The sequence below is a fragment of the Argiope bruennichi genome, chromosome X1, assembly GCF_947563725.1.
Source record: "Argiope bruennichi chromosome X1, qqArgBrue1.1, whole genome shotgun sequence".
In the NCBI taxonomy this organism is placed as follows: Eukaryota; Metazoa; Arthropoda; class Arachnida; order Araneae; family Araneidae; genus Argiope; species Argiope bruennichi.
The window spans coordinates 91402496-91428575 of NC_079162.1; the positions used below are offsets into that span (position 1 = coordinate 91402496).

General features: G+C 30.5%; 1 protein-coding gene across 1 annotated transcript in view; it reads right to left on the bottom strand.

Annotated features, from left to right (window-relative positions):
* Positions 1–8759: 8759 nt before the first annotated feature.
* Positions 8760–26080, bottom strand: part of LOC129959318 (uncharacterized) — a 39398-nt gene continuing 22077 nt past the window's right edge. The window contains exons 10-13 of the mRNA XM_056072137.1: positions 22728–22796; positions 17239–17307; positions 13352–13420; positions 8760–8811 (exon numbers count right to left, since the gene is read on the bottom strand). Of these exons, the coding sequence (XP_055928112.1) occupies positions 8760–8811; positions 13352–13420; positions 17239–17307; positions 22728–22796 (259 nt within the window). The remainder of the gene's footprint in view (positions 8812–13351; positions 13421–17238; positions 17308–22727; positions 22797–26080) is intronic.

Here is a 26080-nt window from a genome sequence, read left to right on the forward strand (position 1 = left end):
CAATCTCCTACCTTTCCCTTGTCAGTCTTTTTCTGCTCCATAGACCTAATGTTAAAGATCCCACATCACACTGTCTCCTGAAATATCGCTTCAAAAAACATGAAATTTGCCGCCTATCGGTCAACCTACCATTATCACATCGGGTTTTGGCCAAGGATTCCCAGCCACTTCACGAAATGGCCAGCCAAAGTAGAATATGCAATATGAATTGTAAGTACTTCGGACTTTGGTCAAACTTCTTGGCCAAAACGCGAATTGACTAGCCAATTCGTGAACTGGCTGAACTTCGGGCTTTGGCCGTAACATATACTATATATAGAAAGAGAGTTTATATATATCATTATATATTTTTATTATTTTATTTCTTGTCATTGATACTTTATTTAAGCGTATTGTATTGTTATTCCTTATATTTAACTCATCTCGGAAACTTTTACTTTCCAATGTCCATTTATTTAATGTCATTATACACAAATTATTCAATGTATGTCAAATCACTGGGGTCAGTGATCCCAGGATGGCCGAACCTGTAGGAAGTGATATTGGCTTTAAACTTATTTCAGGGACGATAATTAATTGAAGTATTTAATTGGTTTCGACTGTAAGAGATGGCGACGCCAATCATATCAAGTCGAACCTGGCTGGATTTAGGCATCCAATGGTAGAGCCTCCCCCGTGTGTGACGTCAGAGCACCTGAGAGGCTCCTAAAGGAGTAACACTCGATTCTTCCGGTGGCAACGGACGTGTGAGGTCTGACGCTGTTTATTAATTAAACCTTTGCCTTTATTAACCTTTGTTAATTAAGCCTTAACTATATTTGGCGTCTCCATCTCACACGTGAACCATGCTCCTAATTAAAATGTCTTATCCCATTTCTGTAAATATTCTAATATTGTAAATATTGAAATGTTTAATACTATGTAACCTTAATAAATTAATTGTTTTTTAATTCGGGTATTATTATTTCTTTTTTCAAAGAATTCCCTTTACCCCTAAACACCTTTAATTTTCAAATTCAAAAGATTTTTTTAACGATTGCTAAATTGGTATTATTAAAAAGATTATTTTTTTCAATTTCAAGACGGCGGGAAAGTCATTTTTGAATAATAATGTTTTCTGAAAGTTATTTGAGAAGAATTATTAAGATTGCTTCTATTTTAATTAAATTAAAAGCTTAAATTTTTATCATAATTTAATTGATAAAAATTTCAAAATCTTTTCTTTGAGAGGCACACACCGAGTATATTTGCGCCAAAATTAGTAATCCATCATCCAGCGCTCTTGCCTACAGAGCATCAGCAGGCAAACATGCTCATTCGCTAAAAACTAATAAATATAAATTTCTTATTTAACACTTTATAAATATAGTTTGTGTGTTGCTTGCACATTTTTTTTTATCTATTTTATCTATCTAAATCATAGTTAATGTCAATCTAAATCTCTTCTTTCTCAAACAATCAATTGCAACGTTTTCAGATCTCTCAGAATATGATAAATTGCTTGGATTTTGATATGAAATTAAAATTTTTAAGCATTTCTTTTTGTGACAAATTTTAAATTTACGATTTAAGTTATTCGTTTTAAATTTATTCGATTCGTTATTCGATTTTAAATTTACGATTTAAGTTTTACGCTTGAAATTTCATATCGTATATTTTAAATGAATAAAATAATGAAAGTTAGCATAAAATAAAGATTATAACGGTCTTTAATTTATACTAGTATTAGCCGTCTTTAGTGACCAGCTAATAATGGTTGGGACAGGGAATATTGGTTGTGTTTCATTTCCATTACATCAGTTATGCGTAATAGTGGTGCTCATGATTCCCTTTACAAAAGAATTTTTAAGCATCAAATTACGAATAGTTTATGAGTTGTGTTATTTCAATAGCCTGATACTTGTTTTATCATTAAATGAACTTTCTTTATCGAGACCCGCCCCATGACATTATAATACAATCAAAAATATCACCGGTTGGGTAAAATATTCGTTAAATGTTTAGTGGTACTGTAATTACAATTTCTCATATTTTACTCAAAATATGCAGAAAATAATTAGAATATTTCTCTTTCTTTAAGCAATAAACGAAAATCACAAGATGAAAGATTGAAAACAGTTTGTATTTCATTTCAATAATGAAATATTGTTGAAAATTTTACAATAAATTAATATACATCTTTTTCAATATATATAGTAGTAGTAGTAGTAAGTACAGATCACATTTTAACACAAATTCGAGTTGTTTTGCTTCCTTTCCGATTATTTCAATTTTCGAAATAGTGTAAAAAATTAATAAAAAAACTTTATTACGTGAGCAAATATGGTACAAAGAATGAAATCCTTTGGGGCATTTTTCTTTGATGAATTCTAAAGCCAAGCTGATCAACGCATGCAAACGTTTCTCTTAATTTTCTTATCCACTCTACTAAAAATAGTCTGTTAATAAATGCAGTGGACGACAAAATTGTGGACACTTTTGAAAATCTTTATGCTTTCTTTGTATGCTTTTCGAAAATGTTACATTTCACAAAATGCAAACTCATACATATCATTTTAAAGAGAATTTAATGCCGATTTCAATACAAAAAGCAAAATTTAAATATGCATAATACAAAAAACATTACTTTAATTTGAAAAACAAATACATTGATGAAGTGTATTGTAATTTCTAACTTTCCTAACCAATCACCGTTCTTGCTGTGGGAGCCACTCAAATGTTAATAACTGCCTGTAGATGCTGACATAATGTTTAAAGTTGAAACAAGACATTATTGTGCTTTGTTCTTCAGATGGAAGACTGATATTTATGTAATCAAATTTCAAGTAAGTAATTTTGTTAAACATTTTTAATATTTAGTAAGAATTTTTGTAAATATTTCTAATATTTAGTCAAGAAGCAATGGCATCAAATAAAAGAATAGATTGTACACCTAGAAAGTGAACTAATATTATTACATTACAAGTATGTGGTCTTTCCTATGCTGAAATTGCAAGACAAGTGGGTGGTTCAGTGACTACATCTAGAGTCAGAAAGTTTTGTTTACGATATCAGGAGATAAATTCAATAAAAAAACAAAGCTGGAAAAGACCGAAACACCACATCTGTAGATGTCAGAAGAATAAAAATATTATGTCTCCAAGAGAGAAGAATGTCATCAGTGGCCAAGAGAAGTCAACTGAAGGATGTTGGCGTTTCTGTTAGTTCAAGAACTATCAGGAGAAATTTATAAGAAGTTGGACTAAGAGGTATAATTCCTCGGAAAAATCTTTATCTCAATATGCAGCAGCACGTAAAAAGATTACAGTGGACAAAGGAACGCATTAATTGGAAAGATAATCAGTGGTCACAAGTTACACGGAGAGATGAAACAAAGATTTTGTTATTCGGTAGTGATGGGTGAAAATATGTAAGACGTAGAATAGGCGTAGACCTACATCCTGACTGCATTCAGAGAAATGTGAAGAACTCAGTTAGTGTTATGATTTGGTCATATATGTCAGCAGATAGTATCGGTCGCCTTCATGTTATCAAAGGGACACTAAATACAAGAAAATACATTGACACTATTTTAAAACCAAAACTTATACCTTCCATATGTGATCTCTTTCCCAACAACGCCTCATTTATTTTTCAGCAGAACTCCGCTTCTTGCCACACAGCAAAAATATCGAAAGAGTGGTTTAGTACAAAGAGCAAAGAATTGTTATCATGGCCAAGAAACAGTCCTTACTTTAATCCTATTGAGAACTTTTGGAAACGTTTAGAAATTCTTGTACGAATGAGGCGTCCATCAAATAAAAAAGAACTAATTGAGGCTATAATTGTTTCCTGGCATCATGTAATAACGAAGGAAAAGCTTAAAACTCTCTTCAACTCAATGAAACATCGATATGAAGCTGTAATAAAAAATAAAGACTACCCTACTAAGTACTGATAACTCACTGGAGTCATCAGCACCTAATGTGTCTCAATAATTACTGCCGCTGAACATTTTTGTATTGCAAATATTTAAAATAAATTTTTGAAATGAAATCAGTATTAAATTCTCTTTAAAATGATATACAAGACTTTGCATTTTATGATACGTAACATATTCTATAAGCATACAAAGTTAGAAAACATAAAAATTTTCAAAAGTGTCCTCAATTTTCGCCATAACTGTATATATTAAATACATTAAGATTGAATATTAATTATAAATGTTTTATAGATGTCGCTTTAAATATCAGAACCATACAACGACGTTGAATCTTTCTTGTGCTTCACCATCCATTAATATGTTTTTTCTTTTCCTTTATTTAACAATAGCAATGCTTTACTTGTAGGAATATAAAATTCATTTGTTAACAGAAAAAAAAACATTATTATATTAAATGACAAGAAAAGAAATACATTTGCTTTAATTTTTGTTCCCTTTATACATTATGTTCTTATGTAAGTTAAATGCGTTGACTTTCTTCCAGGAAGCATCTTTGTATGCTGAAAAAGTGACATGGTGTGGTTTTGTGGCTACATTTTTCATTGGACCGTATTTCTTTAAACAGATAACTGATAATGGAATCCAAACCTGTTCCGTCACAGGACTATATGTACCGTGAAGGAAGAGCATATCACGGTGTACAGGTACCGTGGTATGCTGAGGGATTCTGTAATCCTATAACTTGAAGAAAATGGAATCAATGGAGAATATCAAGCAATTGCTATAACAGAATTTCGCAGATGCATGGTTGATAAGCCTTCATTTTTCAGTATCATGGGCTTCCACATTCGCCGAATATCAGCCCCTGCTAGCTTTCATTGTTGGGTTTCCTGAAGGACATTATCTGCATTCAAGGACCAGCATCTGTGCTAGATCTGATAGACAGAATTCGGTGACTTGTTCTAGGCATTCCGGCAGGCATACTCCGATCAGCTGGTGCTTATGGTACAGCGATTAGAGTTCATTGTTAAGCCCGAAGAGAGGCATATTGGACAGTTTTAATGCTAATTTTTGACATTATTTAACATTCATAAAGCATATTAAATGATTTTCTGTGCAGTACTGCAACACCTAAAGCCGACGTTTTCTTTTTTCTCTTTTTTAATTATTGAATAAATGTCAAGCGCATCATTTGTATTATATGAAATTCAAATTTTATCTCCTTTGGACCAACAGAACGCATTCTAGAGCTCTCTCAATTGAGAAACATTTCTTCCTAATCATGTATATCATGAAAGGAAAAAGCATTGAGATTCTCCCTTGTATGGGAAATGTATGAGAAGAGGAACAAAAATAGTTTAAAAACAAACGAAAGTCTTCTTAAGTTAAAATGTAATAATGCGATTTTTCTTTAACTGTTAGATATTTATAATTACCAAGCTTTATATAATAGAATGCTGCTTGACAATATGTAAAGCGAGGCATTTTTTTAAAGAATCGCATGGAAACAAAATGTCCATATGTATTAATAATGTGTCATCTTTATTTTATAATTTCTAGCTCTTCATATTCTTAACGAAAATTAAGAACTTGCAGGTTTTGTAATAAATATAATAGTTTTTTTTATTTAATAATTTTGATGCTCATACCTTTACATTGTTTTAGAGCACTATAATAAATTACTTAATATCTATTATACTTGCCTGCCAGTCTTCAAGCACAAAATCATTACTCTGTGTCAGATAGCATCATTTTTATATTTAAACTGGGTGGAAACAACTGCGATTAGATTAGTTAAGTTGATTAAAAACTCCTATAGTCTCTTTTTTAGTGTTCCCATTGCAAGAAATTTGAATAAAGGATAATTTAAAAGACATGGGGTGAGAATAGCTCCATATATATCTTTTTAAATTAAAGGAACCCATCAAAACTTAAAATCATAACAGTAAAAGGGGATAGCCTTTATTTAGGCTGCCCTCCCACAGCATGCAAAAACCTTTTCGATAATGAAGGCGATAACTTGTCGTTGAGGGGGGAAAAATCTGCGAAAAAATATATATTTATACATATATGCAATAAAGTACACATGGTGATTAATCTTTCTCTTCTATAGTCTATTTTTTGAATATTAGTTTTTTATTTTCACTAGTTGCCAACGATGTTTCATTCTACTTATGAAAAGGTACCAGCTAATAATCAGGTTCGATAAAAATTACAGATTGATAAAAAAAATTCCAGTTTTATAATAAATACCCTGACTTTTCACTGATTTTGCCCATACTCCTGGAATTCCTTAACGATTCCCAGTGGGCAGGCCACCTTATCATTATGAAATGCAGCTCTAATTTGAAAAAACTAAATCCCTCCATTCAACATTTCATATCATGAAACAGTCGTGATAAGTTAAACAATTACAGATACATATATGAATGTAGCAAAAAAAAATATTCCAATTCAGATAAAGCCTCATATATAACAATATTACAACTCAACAGGCCGATTTTTTTATGTATTCCTTGGGCAATCTTTCTAGAAATAACTACGAGAAAGTTTGTGATATATGTATAAAATTATAAGTTGGTGTTTGAGATATGCTTGCATTCAAACAGATTAACTCTAAAAATAATAGAAATGAGGGCAGCATTGAAGAGTATTATTATCAATTGATGTTCAGGCAATGTAAATCAAAACGGAATCTTTATGCATAATATAAATTCAAAAATATGTACGGGGTGACTTATTAATATAATTAGAATCTCAACAGAAACTCCAAATTAGCAATACAAAATATGATCTCTGCAAACTTTTTAACTAGCTTTATCTACTGATTCAAGGATAATATTATTAGTAATAGATAATTATTATCTATTATAAATAATCAGAATTAAGGATTAGCAAAAAAGAGCACTCCTTCAAAACCTAATTGTAAATGTTTAAAAATAGAAAAAAAAATTTAAAAATCATTAAAACATTCAAAATTACAGCAAAGGAAGTGAAAACAAAATGGTTAAATATATTGGTTAATAGTCATCTCTTTCTGCAACTTTCATCTCACCATTATATTCAAGCAAATAGAGTTAAAAGGAACATATGCAAAAGTGTACAATGCTATGGATATTATTTATTTACTTCTACAATAGGAAAAAAAATGTTACTAATTGTTAGTATACTCATGTAATACAATTTTGATAAAAACTCAAATACACAGACAAAAGAGCTTTTAATAGTAATTTTGACCAAAAAATACAAAATTTATATGAATGTTTCAGTTTAATTGAAGAATATATATCCATGAACTAATTCAACAATAAATTGCAGATATTCTAGCACTAACCAGTTACAATATTCATAAAATTTTAAACACAAAATATAAGACTGAAAATGAAAAATTCTGTAAAGTTGAAGAAAATAATGAAGTATACATAAAATAGTTTGTAAAGCGTATATTATATAGTATTATTAGTTTTAGTAAAAATGGTTTTCATATACATATATTATATCCGAAATGAATTGCAACAATTCAGAAAATATCTAGTAAAAATTTTAATGAAAATTCTGAAAATTGTACGAATAATTCTCTAAGTCTCAAATATTTGCAAAAAAGTCTATATAAAATATTTCTAAAGGCATAAAAAGATTTGTGCAAATCAGGTAAAATTGATGGTTTTTGTAAAAATAACTATCATATGGATAAACAAGTTCAGCAATGAATTTCGGCATTTCAAACATTAAATAGAAAAAATTAACATTAATTTAAATTATAAACATTAATAGTAAATAATAAAAACAAAAAAGTATGAAATTGTATATGAATACTTCTGTATATGTGAAGGCTATAAAAAAGTGCACATTAAAGACAATTTATAAAATGTATATCAGGTAACATTGACAGTTTTCTTAAAAACAACTATCAGATTTACACTAGTTTAACAACAAACTGGAAAACATGGCAGGTTTTAAATATCACATTTCTAAATGTAAAAATAGCAAGTCGAACATACAAAACTTTTTGTTCGTAAAATGTGCGCCAAAAAAAACATAAGATTATATATGAATACATCCGTATACTTGAGGAATATAAAAACAGGTTCATAAGAGATGGTTTGTAAAATTGTAAGTTAAATTACATCGACAGTTTTCTTTAAAATGACTATAATATCCATAGACTAGTTTAAATAGGAACTGCAATCCAAGGCAGATTTTAAATATCACAAGCATAAATTTTTTTAATGTATAAAAAAAGCAGGTCGCACAAACAAACATTCGTGCATTTTCATGTTTTCAAAGTATATAATTACATTGCAACAAAATCTAATTACTTTCACTGGTTTTTAAATTAAGATTGTTCATAAAATCATGGTATATAAAAGTGAAATAAAAATATTTGTACATTTTAAAATGACTGATAATATACAAATGGTTCAATGTTTTCATTGAAACTGAAACACCTATAGCATATAATAATAACCTATTTAAGGAATATTAAAATTTCTTTTTTTAAGAATATATTTGTAAAATGCATTACATTAAAATGCCAGGAAACATTTAAATATAATGCATATACATACAGTTTAAAATGAAGAATACAAATGAATTCAAAATATTCAACTGAAAATTCACATGCATTTTCATCATAACGAAAATATAATTTGTCATCGCATATGTAAATGTGGTTTTCTAATAGCAATATATAGAATGATATCAAAATTAATGTGCATACGAAAAAAATAATTTTTTTACTAAATTAGAAAGAGTAAATAATCCCCAAATCACCGGCCAGTTATAAAAGCTCAGATTTCTTAATCACAAAAGTTTTCAGCATTTCCATTTTTTCCTTCTACTTGAAATGGTCTTCATCCCATGTTTCAGGGTTATCTACACCCAAAACTCTAAAAAGAAATAAAGAAAGAGTCACATTTTCTCTAGAGAGTATTTTTAATAAAATAATATAGATACATGTGAATAAGGATCGTGTAATTGAGGCTGATGTTTTATAATTTGAAACTTAAATATGCTCAATATATGAACCGCAATTAAAGAAATACAGATGAAATTCAAAATTTGATAATTTCATAAAAACTCTCATTTTGAATATTCAGAAATCATGAAAGCTATTAAGTGTATAAAACCCACACACATGCATATTGCTAAGGGAGAGAGTTGCTCTTTTGATGAATTATACCTTTAAACATTTCAATCTGGGCGGGCAACTGGAAAGAAAAGTTGAAAGTTGGTGTGCTTAGTTCAAAGATCATTCACGAAGTACCAAATTTAGCTTGCTGTTGTTTAAAAAAGTATTTACTGTGGTGAATAAATCTATTTATCTGATTTCAACTCAAGAACTAAGTAATACCAGCACTACGTTTTATCTTATAGACTTTTTTTAATACTTGTGTATGGATACTATAACCTGGACTTATAATTTCGCAAACTCTGAGTTATTTATTATTATGCAAAATTGAGCTACAGAAGTTTAAATGTGAAACTGTATCATGTTTTTTCTTTGATATGTAGTCCTTCACAGTGCAATATTGCTTATTCAGAGGAAATGAAGGTTATTAGGGTTTCAATTTGAAACGCTGGTTACCACTGAGTTCTTTGACTCGTTTTTGTATTTCATACCTAATATCTATTCAAATGGCACGCTAGTACAAGGACACAGCGGTTACTATACATTATGAAAAGATACAACAATCTCAGATGAAGGAAGCAACACTTTTAATTAGTCTTCAATAAACAAATTATACCATTCGTCTTTTCTAATTAAACATGATACAATGATAACTGCAGTGAGAACTTCAGGTATTAGCATTCCTTCGGTGTTTTCTATTCGGAGGAACTTCAAACCATTCATATTAAATGGAGTTCCACCCATTGTAGGTACGAATCTTCGGGATGGTGAAATGAGACTATTTTTCATCAATTTTTTACGCACTTTATTAATAATATCTGATCATTATAACTGAACCACTTGCATTTATACCTGAACCACTTGCACTGTACTTTCTTGATATTTACAAGGCGTATATGACTATTCCTGTTATCGATAGGGCAAAAAAAAAAAGCAAAATATTATGGCATTTTATCATATTATTAGACATTCTATTGCGTCACTTTGAAAGAGGTGTACTCGGTTCATTCAAAGCTTATTAGAAGACTATGAAAAACTGGATATTTTCTCCAGGTAGCAGAAGTATATCTGTCACCCTATACGAAACAAGCAAATTGTTTAGAATTGCTTTTATCAAATCTATGACGCATAAAATTGTCATGAAACGGACCAATGTGATAAGTTTTCTTCCATTTTCATCGTGAATTTTTATTTTATTAAGTAATAGATAGGCAGATATTTTATCCATATTTCAGTAAGTATTCAGTCACTGTAGATTCATCAATTTTGAACCAAAATCTTGTGAGTTCAAACTAGAGACATCTTCAATTATATTCATTGACATTTCTCGTAATCTAAACAAACAAAAAACAAAAAGAAAAACAAACAAAAAATTTAAACTAAAACTATCAGAAACCCCTTAATAATTAATCTAACTGGCTTTAAAATCAAATGGTATCCTCGTCCCCCAAATGAAAATGAAAACATAAAAAGAGACTGAAAGAATATTCTGCTGTATGAACAAAAACGTTGAGGAAAAGGTGTCTGAGGAAAATGAATTCCGAATTTAACGACAAATTTTTTTTTAACAAATTCATTAAATAATAGCATGAGGAATATCTTTATAAAGAATGTGCTTACGTTCGGGATGAATTTGTTGAAAAACGTTCGAAACTAGTTATATTTTCGAATATTTGTACACAAAAGACGGAAAAAACATCTATGAAACCAATATATACAAATTAAGAGGCAAATGTTTCTCAAAACTGGAAAAAAGAACTGTTTTTTTTGCTAAAATGAGGAATAAAGCAAAAATCTTTCAGTTTAGAGATTCATCAAATGATTTGCTTTAAAAATTGTAGATAGCTTATATTACCTAGTGCCTGAACTAAGAGATAAGCGTTATTTCTATCCATTCTTTAAATATTGGGGTTCGACTGATAAATATCAAGAAATTTCCAGTTTTTTTCACATTGGTATGCACTAAAAAACTAAAATATTTCTAAATACATAGATTACTAACTCTCTAGTTCAGGAACTGCAGAACATATTGAGGAATACATTCTGCAGGCTTATATCCTAGCCACTTGCTTCCGCGTTAAACAACCCAAAGGTTCGGTTGTCAAGGCAATCAATTCGTACGCGAGAGGTTTGAGTCCATCCTCGGTGTGTCTCTTTATCATTCCCATCTTTCCCTTTCAATTCTTTTCAAAATTATTCAAATAAAATTAACAACTTGCATATAGTTTTAATTAAAATATTTTCATTTTTTATTGAAAAATTAATATTTATTCTGCTAATATTTAAATTATAAATTTTTGAAAAAAAAAGCAATTACAAATATAAATGGATTTTTTTAAAAATCATAATTATTTCAATTAAATTAATAATTTAGAGATAGTTTTAATTAATATAGTACTCATTTTTATGCAAATATAGATAATTATTTTCTTAATACTTGAAATGAAATTTAAATATTAAACGAAAAATAACTAAATGTGTTTTAAAAAAATATATCAAAATTATTTTAATAATATGAATTAATGCAATGTAATGTTGATTTATATGCGCATGTAATTTTAATTAATATGTCACTCATTTTTTTACACAAAAAATATTCATTCATCTAATGCTTGATGATAATTCCCCAATACTTAAGTATAATTTAATTTTTAAACAAAAATAATAATAAACATAACTTAAATGGTTATAATTATAAAATATAATTGCTCACACCATAGAAATGTTTTATTCCAAATTTCTAGAAATTTCTTCTGCAAACGTTGATTTTCAAATCTTTATGATTTTGACATCTTGCAAACTGATAAATTATAACTGTTTACAAGAGAAACGCTTCTTTAAGTAATCTTCTAGCGAAAAACTTTATTTATTTCAAAGATATTTGTCTTGCGATAGAAAGTTGATCAGCAACGAAAGGATACCTTATTATCTTATTAAAAAATTTCAAATATCTGCCAATACATTCAAAAACTTAATACCTGTTTCTATAGTTTCTTTTCGATATTAACATCGGGCATGTTTGCTTTCATATTATAAAAAATTATTAGTTGCAATTTTTAATTTTTAATATAAATACGGTTCCGTTGCGTTAAAGCAAATAATTTATCATTATTAAAATCTAAAAATCATCCTTTAAGATGATAACACCAATTTAAATTATTTATAACCACTAACTTACATTTATAATTAGTTTTCATTTCAAAATTAAATAATAATTCAAGCAGAAGGGTTACACTTACTTTTGCATAAAAATATGAAAAACATATTAATTAAACCTATCTGTAAGTTGTTGATTGAATTTGAATAATACCGGCAGTATAATGAATCTCACACCGGACTGAATTTTCCAACTCGTGCCATCCCTTACACAGCGAAAGTGGCAATTTTTAATATTTCAGAACACGATATAGAGAAAATAAAAAGAAATAAAGAAAATAAAAGCTTTAATAAAATAGACGACTTTAAAAATGTTGTTAAAGTCACGAAATACACCTCAACTTTCCAATTAAATTTTCAAACGCTTCTCTTAATCTCTTACGCAGTTAAATAAATTAAATTTTTCAAAACAAAACTGTAAATAATTTTAATTTAGAAAATAAATAAAATTACATTTCTTTCTGCCAGAAAATAAGATTCCTGGAGATCATAACGAAATAGAAATTACAATTGCTTAGAAACATTAATTGAATCAGGTACAGAGCTCTTTTAGCTACCACCCTACTTAAGACCCATGAAAAAACGTGTTAAGGCGTGATATACGAAAAAATACGTTGCCTGAAAGGCGAGCCACAGTCTGACAGCCACCAACACTTCATTCCTGGGAAAATGCTATCTTACCAAATACCTACTCAGTTGCTGAAACAGATAGAAGTCGCAGAAAGCTAGATCAAGACCACAGCTGAGATAGAAAAATACCTCCCAATGGAAACTTTGCGCAAAAGTCGCATATATAGTTGTGCTTGACGGCAAGTCGTGTAGACTAACAGAATATCAGAATTAATCATTTTTATTGTAGGACGATGTGTACATGGCTATCGCATGTTGCTCCGTACATAAGATGCATGCATCATGCGGCGGATTCCTTCGACACCGAAATACAAAAACTAGTCTAACGGTATGACAGTTGCTTCATTTCCGATGGTTTTGATGTTGAGAAGTAGCTGACAGAAAAATGTATCCAAGTAAACTCGAGGACAATTAATTTCTGGAAAAGCCAAATATTTATCAGTATAAAATCCTGCAATAAAAGATTTATTTCTTTAAAAGAATTTTGAATTTTTCATAATTAAATCACTTACTCAAGCCCTTCATGTTCGGGAGGAGGTTCGATTGGAAATTCAATATCACTGGAACCTTTACCTAAGAACCTAAAAATAGAAACGTCAATTTTAAAACTTTCTATATCAGATAAGAAACACCCAAGCACAGCAAAATAATTTTTATCTATATGAAGTGTTAAAATATAAATTTCAATCAACAAAAAATAGACATGTTTTGGCTAGAAGTCTCATATTAATTTACAATACATTTTTTCAAAACATACTCTGGTTTCTCAAAAGTAAGTGAAAACATAAAATGCTAATTTCTGTATGCATGAATAAATTGTAAATGGAAGAAAAATGCTGGCATAATTACCAGCTTCTGGAAATATGTGTTACTGTTTAGTTTATGAACATGAAAGCATTTTCAACGATGTAACAGCCATGTAAATCACACAAGAAAATAACAAATAAAGAGGACCGATGTGTAAGAAAAATAATTTGTAAGTATTATAAAGGAGATTTACGTTTATTTTTATACCTAATAATATGAATCAAAAGAATACATGCATAAGAATAGTAACAGGGGTTCACATTAAAAATAAAATTCCGGATCCAGGGGCACCGGATCACGCCAGATGCTCGGATATTGGTGACTTATTTCTTTTTCCAATTAATTTGTTTTAGACTGATGCCTGGCGATATTTGAGTAATTCGAATCAAGTTACTCATTGCAGTGCAAATAAATTATTATACTGCAGGAAATAAAGTTTATGTCCTTTCTCGATAGGTAAAACAAATACTGTTTTAATTTGGAGAATTTAATTCTGTAATTGCATTACATCACCCGATAGTTTATGTCTTTTGTTGTGTTCTGTCCAAAGTTATCATAATTTTAGTGAAAATTCTGTATTGAAATGTTCATTATAAATCCAACACAGCAGTCGAAAAGTTTTGTCCGAACGGTTCTGGGGTATAGCTGGCAAGTGCCCAGTTGATCCTCTTACAATGGATCAATACGCTGTTGTGACAGCGATTAAAATGATTTTGTACTACTCTTGGGCAATTATTACAATTTCATTAAATTAAGCAGCATTCTTTGTTAACCACTTAACTGTTTTATCTTCTTTACTATCTAATAAGATGACACCTTCTATTTTGGGAATATTTTCTTATTTTGAATCAAATGGAAATCCATTGAATACTTGACTTATCTATATATTCGAAGTAATTTTAATATTGAATTACAATCATTATGATTGGTTTATTTTTTGCTTACAACTAACAAAATTCGATAAATCGATGCACGTATGGAGCTCGGGCAAAACAGTTAAGCGGTTAAACATACCGCGGGGAGTCTTAGAGAAATCTCATTAATAAATTTTATCCTTTAAAAAAATAAAAAAAGAATAGACTGCAAAAGGGTGCAAAGTAGAGATCGATCAAAATATCACTGCGTTTGCTGATTGCCTTGGTAGCTCTGAAAAGGGGAGTTGAGATGGAAACATTTTTCAATATCTCAGGACGGACTCATCAGTTCAAATAATGTTGGATGGTAATCTAATAAGAAGTAAAATTGTATATAAATATTTTTATCACAACTCTCTATTCTTTATTTTAAAAAAAGGCATAATGTTTCAATTTTCATCAGAAATTCCGGAAGAATTCAGATGGAACAACATCAACTGTTCATCTTCATGTAATATATATTTCTTCTTCATCATTCAATTCTCACTTGAAAAAATCATCATAATCAACTTTGTTAATGAAGAAATAAAACGATTAAGCTATTCCAAGTGGACTGAGGCATTAAAACCAATCACACTCACAAGGATGGAGGCTCGGAGCCAGTGAACAGCAAATTCCAAAAGTTGATATTGGGGTACATCCGTTTTACATTTATTCTGCCTGTCTTATTTCGGAAAATAAGTATTTTAAACAATTTAAAGAAATATGATTTAATAATAATTGTCAAAGAACTCAGCGAAACTGTGTAAATAAAAGCTAAAATTATGGAACTTAAAAAATTAATTAAAAATTCTAATATATTCAAAATGGACCAAGAATTTGTCCGTGGCTTAGTCAAATCGACCGTTGAGGATGGGACGACTAAGGCAATAAATGAGCAATCTAAATTGGCCCGAATCGAGAAGGAGATTGAGCTAGAAAAATTGGAAAACAGTCATTGCCTGGTGAGTGAACAAACGTGCTTTTCCGTTTTGAAAATGTAATAAGAAGTAGTAAAAAACTAACAATTTCTGTTCCTGAGAAAGCCGAAGCATTGCATTTGTTTTTTACTTTGTTAGAGAAAGCATAAATTATGTTCCAAAAGGAATTCCAGTTCCCAAAGGCTTACAAGTCGAGATATTAATTAATTTACTAGGGATTAACGTTAACAATGTTTTAACGTATGCAACTGAGGAAGAATTGTCGGATTATTAAAAATCAAAATAGTTATTTTTAGCTGCATTTCAGCCGATACGTCCAGAATGTCTTAGTACTTTCAAAAATGCTCAACGCTTACAAAATGAATCACATGTACAATTTGCAGCGCATTTAATTACAATTTTAACGGTAAATACAAGGGCAGGGCTCCCTCTATACAACACAAAACCTCGTTTTCAGTGATTGGAGTGCTCCTGCTATCACTGCTGGCTCTATGGGAAGGGAGACAGTTTTAAGGATAACTCTGGAGGCAGCTAAATGGAAGCCGGATCAGTCACTTCAGACCACGATAATCAAATACAGACAAAATCAAACATTACAGAATCTGCAAGAATCTTGATGATAGATCCATGAGGACATATTCTCTCAACAGCAACTGAGACCTCTAAAGTAGTTTTGTAATAAAATTCTACACTTGATTATAGATGACCAATGCAAAATGCTTTTTTAATAAAAAAAGAAACAGAGCGACTTGTTTCTATGACCTTCTGAGCCATACCGCAGTCATCACCCTTAACAGCCAGACATATTATATTAACTCTATTCGAAAATTAATTTCGCTTCTTTACATGCACAGTTAATCAGTCAGTACACACTAAGTTTATTGTGCAAGAATGCTTTAAAATATTATTTCATTTATCTTGGCAAAATGCAATTGATCAAAAGGAGTTGAAATAGCTAAATTATTACTTTTAATAGAAAGGGACAAAATGAAATTTTGTTATGGAGTCTTTACTGTAACAATTTCAAACTGTAAATTATTTTAACTTATCAAATAAATAAAATTATATTTGTTTTGACCGGAAAATAAGATTCCAGGAGATCATAATGAGATAGAACATTATTTCTTAGAAACATTTATTGAATCAGATGCAGCACTCTTTTAACTAACACTCTACTTAAGGCACATTTGAATTGAAAAATGTTTACAACATGGCATTAAGAAATATGCTGCCAGAAAGGGGAGCCCCGCGTGATAGCCACCTGAACTTCTTCGTTTCTGGGAAAATGATATCTAACCAGACACCTTCTCAGCTGCTTAAACAGATAGAAGTCGCAGAAAGCCACATCAAGAAAAGAGGTGAGACAGAAAAATACCTCCGAATAGAAATATTGCGGCAGTAGCCGCATATGTAATTTTGTTTGACGGCACGTGTTGTATGCTAACACAATATCAGGATGAATCATCTTTATTCTCGGTCGATATGTACACGGCTATCGTATGTTGTTCCCCTATTATGAGACGGATTTCTTCGACAATACAGTAACTAGTCTAACGTTGTGACAGGTGATTCTATTCCGATGGTTCTGATATTGAGAGATAATTGACAGATAATTGTAATTATTTTCGAAATTTTCTCAAGTAAACTCTCCAGGACAATTAATTTCTGGAATTGACAAATATCTGTCAGCATGAAGTCTAGCATTAAAATGGTTTTTCATTAGCAGATTTCTGAATTTTTAATAGTTAAATCACTTACCCGTGTTCTTCATCTTCGGGTGGATGTTCGATTGGAAATTCATAACCAATGGCACCTTTATCTATGAATCTAAAAGTAGAAACGTTAATTTTACAACTTTCTATATCAGATTAAGAAACACCGAAGCACAGCAAAATAATTTTTATAATAATACCTCCATGAACAAAGACAAATTATTCAAAACTTTTTCATATTTTAGATAAATATGAAATGCCTATTTGTAAATCGGCTTCTAATAATTCAAACTTTCCAACTTACTGCATACACAACATAAACAATTTTGGAATGTGAATTCATTAGCATTAATAATAAAGAGAGTAGTAACAGGGGTTCACATTAAAAATAACATTCCGGATCCAGGGGCAGGAGATCAAGCCAGATGCTCGGATATTGGTGACTTATTTCTTTTTCCTATTAATTCGAATTAAGTAATTAATTCCTATTAAATTAATTCGAATTAAGTAATTATTTCCTATTAATTCGAATTGGAGTAATTCGAATTAAGTTACTCATTGCAGTGCAAATAAATTATTATACTGCAGAAAATAAAGTTTATGTCCTTTCTCAATAGGTAAAATTAATACTATTTTAATTTGGAGAATTTAATTCCGTAATTGCATTACATCACCCAATAGTTTATATCTCTTGTTGTGTTCGGTCCGAAAGTTATATTTTTAGTGAAAATTCCGTATTGAAATGTTCATTATAAATCCAACATAGCAGTCGAGAAGTTTTGTCCGAACGGTTCTGGGGTATAGCTGGCAACTCCTAGTTGATCTTCTTACAATTGATCAATACGCTGTTGTGGCAACGATAAAAATTATTTTTTACTACTCTTGAGTAATTATTACAATTTCCGTAAACTAAGCAGCATTCTTTGTTAAACATACTGCGGGGCGTCTTCGAGAAATCTGCGAATTAATATGTAGTTAAAGTAGATGTAGATAAAGCAAAAAAAAATCTTTTTGATAAATTTTATAATTTTAAAAAAATAAAAAAGAATAGACTGCAAAAGGGTGCAAAGTGGAGATCGATCAAAATATCACTGCGTTTGTTGATTGTCTTGATAGCTCTGAAAAGGGGAGTTGAGATGGAGAGCATTCTTCAATATCTCAGCAGATTTCAAAGTTCCGAAAGAGGGACATAAGCCGAGAACGGTGGGAACGGAGTACTAAAACCTATAATCCTCTGAAAACATCGAAACTGTAATTCTTCCATAGAAAAATTCATCTACAAATGCCCAATTTACCACGCACAGGTGGGAATAACATCAACTGTTCATCTTCATGTAATATATATTTCTTCTTCATCATTCAATTCTCACTTGTAAACATCATCATAATCACCTTTGTTAATGAAGAAATAAAACGATGAAGCTAATATAAGTGGACTGATGCATTAAAACCCACCACAGCTATATTATATATATCTTTATATATATATATATATATATATATATATATATATATACAGTGTCTCACAAAAGTGATGGGACACTTCTGCTTTACAAAAAGAAACTGTAATAAAATAAATTTAAAAAACATGTACAAATTTTTTTTGTGGATGTGTTTCATACTTAAATTTAGTAACAATTATTACATAATATACATTTTGTCAAAATATTAAAATATTAATTTAATAAAAATACAATTGTTTAGAACGGAGCAAAAAATAGCTCACATAAGCGATGGGACGCCATTAGATATGCAACAAACATCGTCTGAAATATGCAATGAAAATATTTTGGTGGTTTTATTTTTACTCAAAAGCAATTGGCAATAATTTATAAAATCGTCTGCAGTATTTCTCTCCAGTTTGTTTTGGAATTTTTGTATTTTTTAGCTCTGTGTAGCCACGAATGCTAAACAAAAAAAAAACTTCGCCTGAAATTCGAAAATTAGTTATTAATTTGCATATTGAACGTGGAAATTCTATTAGAAAAACTGCTGAAACAATTAACTTCAGTCATTCAACAGTTTTCAATATCATTAAACGATATAAAAAGAATCATATTATTCAGGATAAAAGAAGACCCTGCCTACCATCAAAGCTATCCAATGGAATAAAGCGAATTATCGTTCGAAATATTAAAAAAAAATCTAAGAAAGAGTGCTCCTAAAGATGCTGCTGATTTACAAGCATTATATTGAGTAATTGTTTATCCTGGGACTATTAGAAGGCTAATTCGATCTGCTGGATATCACGGTAGAGTAGCCAGGAAAAAATTCTTCGTATGTGAAAAGAATAGGAAACTCAGACTAGCTTTCGCAAAATCCAACATAAATAAGAATTCTGATTACTGGAATAAAGTTATATTTGCTGATGAGAGTAAATTTAATATATTTGGTTCTGACGGTAGAATCTTGGTGAGGAGAAAACCCAAGGAAGAATTTCGCAAACAGAACTTGGTGCCAACAGTAAAACATGGTGGAGGAGGAGTTATGATATGGGGGTGTATGTCGTCCGCTGGAGTTGATAATCGTGTTTTTATTCACAGTATAATGGATCAGTACAAGTATATTGACATTTTAAAGCAAAATTTGAAATCTTCAGCACGAAAATTGAACTTTCATAACGATTTTAAATTCTACCAGGACAATGACTCCAAGCACACTGCTTTGAACGTTAGACTCTGGCTGCTGTATAACTGTCCTGAAATAATAAAAACACCGCCACAATCTCCAGATTTAAATCCAATAGAGAATATTTGGCAAGAATTGGAATCAAGAATTCGCAAACACACTATTTCTTCAAAACAACAATTACAATCGGTGCTTCAAGAAGAATGGGGTAAAATCACTCCAGAAATCACAAAAAAATTAGTCGAATCCATCCCAAGAAGATTAAATCATGTTTTAAAAGTACAAGGAAATCCAACAAAATATTAAAACCTTTTAAAAAATAAAATTTTTGGATAAATGTTTGATGGAAAAGTAAGTGTCCCATCACTTATGTGAGCCATTTTTTGCTCCGTTCTAAACAATTGTATTTTTATTAAATTAATATTTTAATATTTTGACAAAATGTATATAATAATTGTTACTAAATTTAAATGTGAAACACACCCCAAAAAAATTTTGTATATGTTTATTTATTTATTTTATTACAGTTTAATTTTGTAAAGCACAAGTATCCCATCACTTTCGTGAGGCGCTGTATATATATAAATCCTAATTAATTTCCGAAGTGTTATTGATCAGTCAGTGCATGACAATTCCATAAATGACGAAGCAGGAGTTGAACTTTCATAGGTTTATTTTCACACATATATGGACACGGACATTTCTAAGCTACCACACAAACTCATCACAACACAAAGGACGGGAGAGAGAGTATGTACATGTCGCCGCGTCGGCGTCTCGAATACATCTGGTTAGGGGAACAGAATTTCCCCTTTTCTCCACCGGAGGGAGTCAAAACTCTAACATCTATCTAATAATTAAATTTAAAACATTTTAATTAAATTAATTTAAACAATTTAAAAAAATGTGATTTAATAATAATTGCCAAAGAACTCAGCGAAACTGTGTCAAGAAATGCTAAAATTATGGAATTAAAAAATTAATTGAGAATTCTGATGTATTCCAAATGGATCAAGAATTTGTCCGTGGCATAGTCAAATCGATGATTGAGGATCGGACGACTAAGACAATTAATGGACAATCTAAGTTAGATTGAAAAAAAATGAAATTGGCCCGACTCGAAAGGGAGATTGATCTAGAAAAATTGGAAAAACAATCATTGCCTGGTGAGCGAACAAACGTGCTTTTCCGTTTTGAAAATGTAATAAGAAGACTAACAATTTCTGTTCCTGAGAAAACCGAAGCATTAAATTTTTTTTTTTTTTACTTTCTTAGAGAAAGCATAAATTATGTTCCAAAAGGAATTCCAGTTCCGAAAGGCTTACATGCCGAGATATTAATTAATTTACTAGGGATTTACGTTAACAACGTTTTAACGTATGCAACTGAGTAAGAAATGTCGGATTATTAAAAATCAAAACAGTTATTTTTACCTTAATTTCAGCCGATTCATCCAGAATGTTTTAGGAAATTCAAAAATGCTCAACGCTTACAAAATGAATCACATATACAATTTGCAGCGCATTTAATTATAATTTTACCGGTAAATACAGGGGCGGGACACCCTCTACACAGCACAAAACCACGTTTTCAGTGATTGGAGTGCTCCTGCTATCACTGCTAGCGCTATGGTGAGGGAGACAGTTTTAAAGATAGCTCTGGTGGATGCTGAAAGGAAGCCGGATCAGTGACTTCAGTCCATGATAATCAATTACAGAAAAAATCAAAAATTACAGAATCTGTAAGAATCTTGCTGATATGTCCATGAGGACATATTCTCTCAACAGCACCTGGGATCTCCAAAGTAGTTTTGTAATAAAATTCGCACTTGATTATAGACAAATGCAAAATGCTATTTTAATAAAAAAAAAAAAAAAAGAAACAGTGCGACTTCCTTCTATGACCTTCTGAGCCATACCGCAGTCATCACCCTTAACAGCCAGACATATTATATTAACTCTATTCGAAAATTAATTTCGCTTCTTTACATGCACAGGTAATCAGTCAGTACACACTAAGTTTCTTGTGCAAGAATGCTTTAAAATATTATTTCATTTATCATAGCAAAATGCAATTAATCAAAGGGAATTGAAATAGCTTGATTATTACTTTTAATAGAAAGGGACAAAATGAAATTTTGTTATGGGGGTCTCTACTGTAACAATTTCAAACTGTAAATAATTTTAATGTATCAAATAAATAAAATTATATTTCTTTTGACCAGAAAATAAGATCCCAGGAAATCATAACGAGATAGAACATTATTGCTTAGAAACATTTACTGAATCAGATATAGCACTCTTTTAGCTACTACTCTACTTAAGACCCATTTGAATTGAAAAAAGTTTACATCATGACACAAAGAAATATGCTGCCAGAAAGGGGAGCACAGCGTGACAGCCACCTGGACTTCTTCGTTTCTGGGAAAATGATATCTAACCACACACCTTCTCAGCTGCTTAAACAGATAGAAGTCACAGAAAGCCACATCAAGACCAGAGGTGAGGCAGAAAAATACCTCCGAATAGAAATGTTGCGGCAGTAGCCGTATATGTAATTCTGTTTGACGCCAAGTTTTGAATGCTAACACAATATCAGGATGAATCATCTATATTGTCGGTCGATATGTACACGGCCATCGTATGTTGTTCCCCTAGCATGAGACGGATTTTTTCGATACTGAAATACAGAAACTAGTCTAACGTTGTGACAGGTGCTTCAATTCCGATGGTTCTGATATTGAGAGGTAATTGATAGATAATTGTAACTTTTTTGGAAATTTTCTTCAGTTAACTCTCCAGGACAATTAATTTCTGGAATAGACAAATAGCGGTCAGCATGAAATCTAGCATTAAAATGGTTATTTCATTAGCAAATTTCCTAATTTTTCATAGTTAAATCACTTACCCGAGTCCTTCATATTCGGATGGATCTTCGATTGGAAATTCATAATCATTTGCACCATTATCTATGAACCTAAAAATAGAAAAGTTAATTTTTAAACTTTCTATATCAGATTAAGAAACACCCAAGCACAGCAAAATAATATTTATCTAAATGAAGAGTTAAAATATAAATATCAATCAACAAAAAATAGACAGGTTTTGGCTAGAGATCTCATATTAATTTACAATAATTTTTTTCAAAACATACTCTGGTTTCTTAAAATTAAGTGAAAACATAGAATGCTAATTTCTGTATGTATAAATAGATTATAAATGGAAGAAAAAGGCTGACATAATTACCAGCTTCTGGAAATATGTGTTGCTGTTTTGTTTATAAACATGAAAGCATTTTCAACAAAGTAACAGGCATGTAAATCACACAAGTAAATAAGAAATAACGAGGAGCAATGTGTAAGAAAGATAACTTGTAGGAATTTAAAGGAGATTTACGTTTATTTTTATACCAAATAATATGAATCAAAAGAATACATGTAGAACTTAATTCCTGCTGCAAAGTTTTTTGCAGTTCTCTTTGTCAGTCATGGCCAAATGCTTATCAAAAACGTAATAAAAATTATAAATACTTTATTTATCTAATCTTCTTTTTTAATATTAAAATAGAAAATCAGTAAAATAATACCTCCATGAACAAAGACAAATCATTCAAACCTTTTTCATATTTTAGATAAATAAAAAATGCCTATTTGTAAATCGGCTTCTCATAATTCAAGCTTTCCAACTCACTGCATAAACAACATAAACAATTTTGATATGTGAATTCATTAGCATTAATAATAAAGAGAGTAGTAACAGGGGTTCACATTAAAAATAAAATTCCGGATCCAGGGGCACCGGATCACGCCAGATGCTCGGATATTGGTGACTTATTTCTTTTTCCAATTAATTTGTTTTAGACTGATGCCTGGCGATATTTGAGTAATTCGAATCAAGTTACTCATTGCAGTGCAAATAAATTATTATACTGCAGGAAATAAAGTTTATGTCCTTTCCCGATAGGTAAATTAATACTATTTTAATTTCGAGAATTTAATTCCGTAATTGCATCTCATCACCCAATAGTTTATATCTTTTGTTGTGTTCTGTCCAAAAGTTATATTTTTAGTGAAAATTCGGTATTGAAATGTTCATTATAAATCCAACAAAGCAGTCGAAAAGTTTTGTCCGAATGGTTCTGGGGTATAGCTGGCAAGTGCCCAGTTGATCTCCTTACAATTGAGCAATACGCTGTTGTGACAGCGATTAAAATTATTTTTTACTACTCTTGAGTAATTATTACAATTTCCGTAAACTAAGCAGCATTTTTTGTTAAACATACCGCGGGGCTTCTTAGAGAAATCTGAGAATTAGGATGCAGATAAAGTAGATGTAGATGTAGATAAAGCAAAAAAAAAAAAATCTTTTTGATAAATTTTATCCTTTTTAAAAAAATAAAAAAAGAATAGACTGCAAAAGGGTGCAAAGTAGAGGTCGATCAAAATATCACAGCGTTCGTTGATTGTCTTGATAGCTCTGAAAAGGGGAGTTCAGATGGAAAGCATTTTTCAATATCTCAGGACGGATTCATCAGTTCAAATAATGTTGGATAGTAAGCTAATAAGAAGTAAAATTGTATATAAATATTTTTATCGCGACTCTCTATTCTTTATATTAAAAAAAAGGCATAATGTTTCAATTTTCATCAGAAATTTCGGAAGAATTCAGATTCTTTCAGATAAACCGAATATATATATATATATATATGAGTGTGGTAAATATACTCAACGAGAGGGCTCTCCTCATCCTTCCAATGATAGCCAGAAGCAGAGTTCAAAGTTTCGAAACAGGGACACAAGCCGAGAATGGTGGGACCGGAGTTCTAAAACTTAAAATTCTCTGAAAACGTCGAAACTGGAATTCTTCCATAGAGGAATTCATCTACAAATGCCCAATGTACCACGCACATGTGGGAACAACGTCAACTGTTCATCTTCATGTAATATATATTTCTTCTTCATCATTCAATTCTCACTTGTAAACATCATCATAATCACCTTTGTTAATGAAGAAATAAAACGATGAAGCTAATATAAGTGGACTGATGCATTAAAACCCACCACAGCTATATTATATATATAGATATATATATATATATATATATATATATATATATATATATATATATATATATATATATATATATATATATATATATATATATATATATATATACAGTGTCTCACAAAAGTGATGGGACACTTCTGCTTTACAAAAAGAAACTGTAATAAAATAAATTTAAAAAACATGTACAAATTTTTTTTGTGGATGTGTTTCATACTTAAATTTAGTAACAATTATTATATATATATATATATATATTTATCTTACAATTGAATTTGAACAATTTTAAATAAATTAATTTAAAAAATTTAAAGAAATGGGATTTAATAGTAATTGACAAAGAACACAGCGAAACTGTGTTAAAAAATGCTAAAATTATGGAACCTAAAAAATTAATTGAAAATTCTAATATATTCAAAACGGATCAAGAATTTGTCCGTGGCGTAGTGAAATCGATCGTTGAGGATGGGACGACTAAGGCAGTAAATAAGCAATCTAAGTTAGAAATTGAAAAAAAGGAAATTTACACTTTTCCAGGCGGAGATTGAGCTAGAAAAATTGGAAAAACAATCATTGCCTGGTGAGCGAACAAACGTGTTTTCCGTTTTGAAAATGTAATAAGAAGTATTAGAAGACTAACAATTTCTGTTCCTGAGAAAGCCGAAGCGTTGAATTTGTTTTTTACTTTGTTAGAGAAAGCATAAATTATGTTCCAAAAGGAATTCCAGTTCCCAAAGGCTTACAAGCCGAGATATTAATTAATTTACTAGTGATTAACGTTAGCAATGTTTTAACGTATGCAACTGAGGAAGAATTGTCGGATTATTAAAAATCAAAACAGTTATTTTTAGCTGAATTTCAGTCGGCACGTCCTGAATGTATTAGTAATTTCAAAAATGCTTATCGCTTACGAAATGAATCACATGTACAATTTGCAGCGCATTTAATTATAATTTTAACGGTAAATACAGAGGCGGGACTCCCTCCATAGAACACAAAACCTCGTTTTCAGTGATTGCAGTGCTCCTGCTATCACTGCTAGCTCTATGGTGAGGGAGACAGTTTTAAAGATAGCTCTGGTGGTGCTGAAAGGAAGCCGGATCAGTGACTTCAGAACATGATAATCAAATACAGAAAAAATCAAACATTACAGAATCTGCAAGAATCTTGATGATAGATCCATGAGGACATATTCTG